Raw genomic sequence first — 9,324 nt, 5'->3', positions numbered from 1 at the left:
CTCCTTCCCCCTTGCTGCAGCCCCTCACTTTACCTAATTCCACACATGATGATGGTTGGTCGTCAGTAGTCAGGTAAGCCTGGCCGCCGGCCGGCCTTGCCGGTGCCTTGGTGGCGGCTTTCCGCTTCTGTAAATCGTTTCACCAATCGGGGTACCCCACAAGCTTGAAACATCCCTCCTTAGTATGCCTTGAGCCACCACAATGAGTACATCGGAGTTTTCTCCGATCATCCTCTTCTCAGTTTCTCTGGAGGGTCTTGTTTCGCATGGCTAAACCCGATCCGATCTCTGAGGGACTCGTTTCCAGTGATGAGACGCCGTTCATTATTCTCCGGCGTGCTATTTCCCGTCTGATTGTGGCGTAGGCTGCCTCCACAGTTGGTAAGGGGTCATTATTGAGGATGTCTCTTCTTTCTTTGTCTAGATTATCATTAATCCCAGTGAGAATTTGATAGTCTTTGCCTTTGTATATACTTGTTAAATTCTGTAATGTCCTTCGAGCATACCATTGGATTTGGCATTCTCCGGTCAATTTCTCTCCATAATATATTGAGTTTACCATAGTAAACCTCAATGGTGTCATTGGCTTGTCCTACAGTTGCTTCCTTTGAACTTAGATCAAAGATCTGGAGTTCGTCTCTACCACATCCCAAGAGACTTTCAATTCCTTGCCATAGGCTTGGTGCAGTTGTATAATCCAGGATTTGATTAACAATTTCTCCATCTATGTTTTCAATAATCCATGCTATGACCATGGTATCCCTCTGTTCTCATTGAGCATAATCAGGGCCTGACGGTGGTGGAGGTGCGGCAGTGATGTGACTGAGCCACCCTCGACCTCCAATGGCTACGTGCATTAACTTGCACCATTTTGTATAATTGTGATATGTAAGTTTTTCTGAGATTTTGACAGTGGTTGGATTTTCGATTTGGTTGGTTGTTTTGTTGAGTTTCTGAAACATCTAGAACATTTGTTCCATCTGTTCCATGGATATTACTTGTTTCTGTGTTTGTTCTTCTGAAAAAATCAGCCATTACAGGTAAAATACGGTAGATGATGAGTCCTTCCCGGATCTAAACCCTATGGCTCTAATACCATGAAGATTAAACAGTTGCGGAAATTAGGGTTTTGGAAATAGTTTTCTGTATATTTAAGGGGTAAACCATTCTCCAATATATACATGAACACTAGCTTCTATTCTAGGGAACTAATATTATATACATTAATTAAAATAATTTAAAATAACTTAAAATAATCTAAATATATGAAAGTTTTCCCACATATGCCAAAGTATATGTCAACATCTTGTAATCAATTAATTATGGACTTTGTTTAAGACATATCAACTTCGTTTTATAGATACTATCATTTAATAAGAAACTTACACCAATAAATCGTAATTGTGATTAAACATTTAATGATGTGTCTCAATGTTATGTTAGTACGTTTTTATACAACTAGCCTGGCATGTAACTTCACTCAAATTATTTTTAGGAGCATTGATTTCAACCCAACTACTTGGATTATGTATTAGGTATGGTGATACTTTATAACCTCAACAATTCCACGAATTAGAAAATCAATGTAATAATGGTACAAAGGTTAAAAAACAATGATAACAATTGATTTTAGTAATAATTAAAGAAAGTGATGGGAAATGGAAATAATGTTTAAAATGAAAATATTGCAAAGTAATAAAAATAAGCTAATATATAAATATTGGCAATCTTATGAGGACAAAATGAATATTGATTTAAAATTAGTTCTAGGCAAATTTAGATTTATAATATACTATTATTCTGAGCAAATCAAAATTCACTTTAACGTTAATCATGTTTTGCTCAAATCTATTGTGTTAATTTTTAGACTAAATTAAAACGAATTAGGCTTAATGGATTTAGAGTTCAAATGGGTTAAAGTTGGCAATCTTATGGGGACAGAGTGAGTATTGATTTCAAATTAGTTTTAGCAATATTCAGATTTATATTCTACTATTATTCTGAGCAAATTGAAATTCACTTTAAAGTTAATCATGTTTTACTCAAACCTATTGTGTTTAATGAATTTAAAATTTTTAGACTAAATTAAGACGAATTAGGCTTCATGGATTTAGAGTTCAAAATGGGTAAAAATTTGATCTTGTTTATTCTCTTATTTAAAAAGAATGTAGAAATGAGTCATGGATAAATTCAGTTTTAATAGGGATTTATGGGTTATGTTTAGGATTATGGGTCGGGCCTTGGTAGCCTTTAATTTGAAAATATTAGGCACTAAGGTTTTGTTTGGATGGAAAGAAATAAAGAAAAAGAAAAAAAAAATTTGAAGGAATAAAAATTCTTTTGTTTTGAATAGTAAAAAAGCAGGAAGAGAATTTGAATAGAAGGAATTTAGAAGTATTAAATCCCTTCATTTTTTTTACATTTAAAATTCTCTATAATAGGAAAGATTTGAAAAGAAAATAAAATTTCTTTCTTTTTCTTTCCCTTCTTATACAAATAATGGAGTATTTTTCCTCTTTTCTTCCCCTTTCTTTCTATTTTCTCCTAATTATTATCGGTAAGAAAGATAGAAAGTTGATACTTGATGATTTAAAAAGAGAGAGAAAAATCGATAATGTCTTAGAGGACAAAAATGGAAAATAATGTGACGAATTTAAATTTTTAGTTTGGATGGTAGAATGTGGAATGTGAAAATAAAGGAAGAAGGGAGAATCCGTTCAGAGCCACTATAATATATATTGATTCATGTAGTCGATCTTATTTTTTGATATAAAGGTTTTGGCATTATTAACGTATTGTTGTAAAAAATATATATAATCTAAATATCTAAATTACAAAATTGCAGCATAATGAATATTTGGATTACATACCTTAATAATTTAAATTCAATAAAGTTGAGTACTATCTTACTTAAATTTACACATGTTAATAAGTAATACCAATGCAACTAGTTAATAGGAGTATCAAAGAATTATGTGTTTGTCCGGTGATTGAAAAAATTTTCTTTCATTTTTGTGATAAAGGTGAGAGATTAATTTTCCTCTTCTTGTATGAGATTATCTCAATCAGTACTGAATCAGAAAAATTAAATACTAATTGTTACTCTCATTATCCTCATATTAAATAGATTTTCGTGCCAAGTACGATTTATGAGTTATTTAAATAAAAAATTATTTTATCTTATATACTTCATATAATTACGTTATTATATGACTCCTAAATTATATTAAAACTATAAATTGATTTGTTTAAAAAACTGTAAAGGTATTACTATTAAATTGAGATACATATTACTTATATATATAAAACATAATCATAAAATTATGCACTAAACAATACCTATTATAAGTAATTACATAGAAATAATAGAAAATATCAAGACATAGAAAATAATAAATAATTTAAATGTTTAATGTCTTTGTAAAACCTTAAAATAAATTTCCTGCCTGAAAAATAAATTTTTTACTATAATAATTAACATATAACCTAATTTATTTATTTATGTATTATAAACTTGTCAAACATAGGTGATAGAATTATCATTTGAAAATTATTTCACCGATATCTTATCCTAATTATTTACTTAAATAATGTGTAATCTATTTAATTTGTGTATTTTTTTAAAAAAAGTCATGTAAGTAATATAAAGGATTATTTATGAAATACTATTTCCAAATTATTTTCTTTACTTAATTTATCACAAAATTAGTTTAATGAAAATAAATTTTTTACATTTATTAATATGTTATCCGATAATTATCCATTATAATTAATAGATATTGCATATCTTAATTGATTGCATATGGTCAAAAATTAGTAAATATAGTACTCCCTCCGTCCCATTTAATTTGCAATATTTTTCATTTTGGTTCATCCCACTTAATTTGTATTATTTCTATTTTTAGATTATGGTCCACCACTTCCTTTTAATTTAATCCATATATTTTAGCTCTTTTTTAATTTTCTCCGCACAATTCATTTTCTCTCTTCATTTTATTACCATTATCCACATTTTTTTAAAAAAACAATAATTTTCTCTTTGATGCAAATTATACAAGACAGAGGGAGTATAGTTTAAAAACCATTTGTATCTAATCAATTAAACAAATCTAATCAATAAGATATTATATAATACGCTAAAAAATATTTGCCTTATAAGGACATGAAAAGAGCGAAAAAATATTTTTATCGTTCAGTCGACATGTGTCCTAATTGCTTTCTTCATTAGTATATTATATAAATATAAGACACTTTATTTTCGTCAATCATTTTAACTTTGTAATATTTCCTTTCATGGAAATATCCATGTCCGTACTTTTATCTCATTCACATATATAATATCTCTTTTACTATTGTCTGATAGACGGTGAAAATAAGTTTCTAAAAAGAATTCTTTTTGATCCTTGTAATATTTTGGTGCATTGCTTTATTTCTATTTAATTATTTCTATTTATAATTCAAAGTCCTAACTGAGGAAAAATATATTTCCATAAGACCATAACTAACTAAAAGATATCATACAATATATAGAAATTAATTCATTAATAATTGAAATTCTTATTATATTACTCCCTCCGTTCTTTTTTGATCTTCTACTTTGGGTTTTTCACACATATTAAAAAAGATAGAATCTTTGGGTTGTAGTGGGTATTATTTTGATTAAATAGTAGTGTGAAGTAGTTATTGTATTGGAAGTATGAGGTTGTAGTGGGTATTATTTTAATTAAATAGTAGTGTGAAGTAATGATTGTATTGAAAGTATGAGAGATAAAATAATTATAAATAAAAGAAAAGGGTATATTAAAAGAAAAGAGGGGTTTTAAGGGGTAAAAGTGGGATAAAAACTACCCGTTATAATAATGTAGAAGATCACAAAAGAACGGAAGGAGTATATTTTTTTCCATCTTTTCCTTAAATTTCCTTATAAAATCTTCAAAATCCAACTCGCATAAATATTTTTTCATCCTAGAATTAATATATGAAAATATTTTCTTCCTCAATATTATTATTGTTTATTGTTTATACTTCTATTAAAATCTCACATAAAATGATGAGAATAAAATCAAAGGCGCCATAATATATAATGGTCACCATCAAATTCCTCAACAGAAGTGTTTTTTTTTATTTCTAGAATTAGTATATGGAGGTGTGTAATTAACAATATACTAACATGCATAGTTGGTATAATTCCTAACATAATAGCTAGGCTGAAAGATACAGGTCACATAAGTCTCCCTCCAACCCATAGCATTTGCTACACATAAAATTCATAAATTTATAATTTTTTAAATGGGAGAGTCTCCTGATGTTATTTTTATTGGTTTAGCTCATAACTCATATACATTTAGAGTGTTAAAGTGATCACTTACAATATAAAAGTAATCAATTAGAATTTTAGTTTAATTATATGGACCCATCTAAAAGTGAGACGGTCTCATATAAGAAAATCTAAATAAATTAAAATAATTAAAAAAAATGAGTAAAAAGTCGTAATTTTTGGGGGAATTGGAACAAATATATGAATATGATGAAAAACATAATTAAATGTATAAACGGGAATTAAAGAAAGAGTGCTTCGTAATGGCTGCTTATGAAAATGAAACTAGCAGTCATCATGCAAGAATCAATTCTTAAAAGAATATTAAGAAATTTTAAAAAGGGTTGAAAATTAAGTTTGAATTAGAAATGTAATATGGTCAATTTTCATCATTATCATGTTGGATGTCTACAAATATGGAGAATATAATGATACATGTTTATACATCTAATAATTGGGATTATCTTTTGTTAGTCGATTTTGCATGAAAAAGAAAACAATGACTTCGAAAGGTTCATATTGAGACCTCATTGAAAACAATGTTTAATTATTATACAAAAACCATTAAATTCTATGTTTATTAGTCTCTACTTTTTATTAAAATACATTTTTTGCAATTTACATTAAACAAACATTCCTGCGAACACATGCACTTTGAAATTTAAGTTTATAATTACAATCAGATAAGGTCGATTTTAAGTTAGGTGTTTCAGTGACGTTCAAAATTGAAATCTTGTGTGCATTGGATCTTTACATAACTGTAAATACATATTTTTAAGTTGGATCAAATCGAATTCGTTTACGAGGTTTAATAAATTTCGGATCGCCTAATTTATTTTGAAACACCATTATTTACAATCAAAATTTATGATTCATTTATATATAAGTGTGAAAGAATAGAATAAATTAGGTCAGTGTGTGATACACAGTGATGATAATTTATTTTTAAAATTATTAAAGTATTCATTGTTAACTCACATATGTTATCAAAGAGAATAGACTAATACCACTATATAAACTTGAAAAATAGCTCCTATTACTACCAACTTATTTAAATATTAAACCTCTATTAAAATTGTAAGTGGATTATCTCTTCCACATTTGAGTTGTCTAGCTCCATTTTTTATAATATCCTAACAAAAACACTAGTGAAAATTAAGTAATGCAATTAGACACAACAACACCAAGATACTTCATATTATAACTATATTTTCACATATTTAGGAAATTAACATATAATTACTCTATAAATATATATAGACTTGATTAGGTTAAACACTTAAAACTACCCTATTAAGTATAAGCTTTATACTCTTTTGTTTCATAATACTTATAACTGAAACTAACACTTTTCAACATAATATGTTCATATCACTTGCAACTGTTATAGAACGGAGCATCAAATATACTAATATGCTAATATTACAATTGTTTAAGGTCTAAATCGTAGCATATAAGACCCCAAAAACCGCAACAAATGAGGTTTTTAATTTCAAGTAATTGGTGTAGAGGGAGGATTCCAATTAAGAAGCTCTTCTATCATTTGCAATGCAGCTTTATCTTCTTCATTCATTTCTCGACCTCCGTCTTCCACAACCGAGTTTGATGAAGAAGATAATGATAACGGAGAATTATCTACATAATCATGGTCATATTCAACTAAAACATTCGATTGATTAATGATTTTATCTTTCGATTTTCCAAGCTCGACCCTCATAACCCAACTAGAAGTAGAGCAAGTTCCGGGTCTTTTTTGCCATACACCAATGTGAGAATTATCAGTGTCTAATCGAAGACAAGTAAGGGAAGGAGAAGGATCTTTGCAGTATTTCTTAAGTTTAGCACTAAGTATATCTGATAATGATGAATTAGTGGCCTTAATCATGTTATTAGTTGTTGAATTAGTGTTGTTGTTTTCTCTTGGGAAATTGGTCTTTGCATTTTGGCCATTCATTAATATGGCTGCTTGATCATATGCTCTTGCTGCTTCTTCTGCCGTCTCAAATGTTCCTAACCACACCCTTTTCTTCCTACATTTTTTAAAAATTTAAATAAAAATTAATATTAGTGAATAAATCATCTAAGCTCAAGATGAATATGTATGCCGGTAGAGGTGTTCAAAAAATATCTGATGACTTGATATTAATTTGATTTTTAACAGAATTCAATTTGACTCGACATCAAAAATAAATTAACAATTATATAAAAATCAAAACGGATACAAGACCCAATTTTAAATCGACTTAAAATATTTTACCCGAAATCGACTCGAATGAACACCCTTTATTACTCCCTCTAATTCTTTTCAATTGTCTCATTTGGATTGGGCACGAATATTAAGAAAGTGGAGGGACCACCTTGAATAGTATACTCATGTGATGTAGTGTGTATTAGAGGGGTTAAATAGTGTAGTTTAGTAAAAAAAAATAAACGTGTTTTGATAATTACATAAATGGTATAAGGACAATTTGGTCTAAAAATTATGTTCTAAAATAAAAATGAGACAATTAAAGTGAATTGTCTAAATAAAAAAAAGGACAATTGAAAAGAATTGGAGGGAGTATTATATATGTTAATATAACAAAAAAACCCATATTTGAAAAATGTGGATTCACATTAATAATAGTAATAATCAACTCAACAAAAAGATTGAAAATCATGTAGCTAAACAATAATATGTTAACTCACATTCTTAAACATAAGAGCCCTTTCGTATATTACTTGAAAGACTGAAGGGTGGATGAAAATTGACTTGAAAGCATCAATGGTGAATGAGATTTAAACCATTATTTTTCATATAAATCAACTACTTATTATGTAAATCTTGTAAAAGTGATTGACCTATAATGAGTATTCTAGCTAGGATTATAATGATTACTTATAATTCTTAAAAGATTGATCAAAATGAGATAATCATTCTCCATAATCTAATATCATAGTATGTGAATATGACTTTATTGATCATATTTTTTCTGTTTTATATCGTTTGTTACATTTCATTGAGACTATAATTCTGAGAGCTTTTTGTATATATAACCAACAATATAAAACATATATAATAATAGTTCTCTAAATTTTGTAAAAGTGACTTACCTATAATGAGTACTCTAGCTAGAAATATAATGATTGACTTATAATTCTTGAAAGATCGAAACAAAATAACATGATCATACACCATAATCTAAGACCATAGTATGTGAATATAACCTCATTATAACAACATACTCCCTCCCTCCGTTTTATATCGTTCATTACACTTTGATCAGATCGATCATATTCATGTGAGTTTTTAATTAAATGTAACGAACAATATGATACAATAAAAACATGTTTGATAGGTTTGATAGGAGTATATATAATATTGGAAGGTAAATGGACTCACAATAAAGGGTGGCGAATTTCAGAAACCCAAGAGCCCCACTGGCGTTGCCTGACTCCTCTGAACTTCTTGGTAGGAAGTACCATGATATGATAATAATAAGTCTTTCTCTGATATTATCTCAGTTGTTAAACAGACAGAAACTAAAAACAATATTGATTTTTGCTCAGAGGGTTGTTGTGAAGTTATAGTATCACTCTATTGTAGCCGTACGAGGGAGAAATTTGTCATTAAAAATCATCAAACAAATAAAGGAAAATATAAATGAAATTTAAAGTATGAGTACTATTCAATCAGTATAATAAGTATTTGGATGAATGGATGTGATTTGTCGGTGGACTTATTATTATTATTATAGGTGTAGTAATGTAGCTTAATGTATGTGTACTATTTTGAGATGATGTTTGAGTTGGATGGCGGATTTACGATTTAAAATTATAAGTAGTATTAATTTATTAAAGTAAATAATAAAAAATTTATAGAGTTTTGTTTATAAAATGAATAATTAACAAAAATTTATTTCTTTAAATTGACATGTACATGCAAAATAATATAATAGTAATCCCAAGACGTGAAAAAGGAAGGAAAAAAAACCTAATTTCCAAAACAGTAAAAATGAAAATGTTAA

At 28.2% G+C, this 9,324-nt stretch overlaps 1 protein-coding gene across 1 annotated transcript; it reads right to left on the bottom strand.

Annotated features, from left to right (window-relative positions):
- Positions 1-6,561: 6,561 nt before the first annotated feature.
- On the bottom strand, positions 6,562-8,958 carry LOC130803247 (ethylene-responsive transcription factor WIN1-like). The gene is made up of 2 exons (XM_057667428.1): positions 8,700-8,958; positions 6,562-7,347 (listed from the first exon to the last, which is right to left on the bottom strand). Exons 1-2 carry the CDS (start codon positions 8,780-8,782, stop codon positions 6,810-6,812), a joined length of 621 nt encoding a protein of 206 aa, XP_057523411.1. The 5' UTR covers positions 8,783-8,958; the 3' UTR covers positions 6,562-6,809.
- Positions 8,959-9,324: the final 366 nt, after the last annotated feature.

Source organism: Amaranthus tricolor, chromosome 16, assembly GCF_026212465.1.
Source record: "Amaranthus tricolor cultivar Red isolate AtriRed21 chromosome 16, ASM2621246v1, whole genome shotgun sequence".
Classification (NCBI taxonomy): domain Eukaryota; kingdom Viridiplantae; phylum Streptophyta; class Magnoliopsida; order Caryophyllales; family Amaranthaceae; genus Amaranthus; species Amaranthus tricolor.
This window is presented reverse-complemented; position numbering and strand designations above follow the sequence as displayed.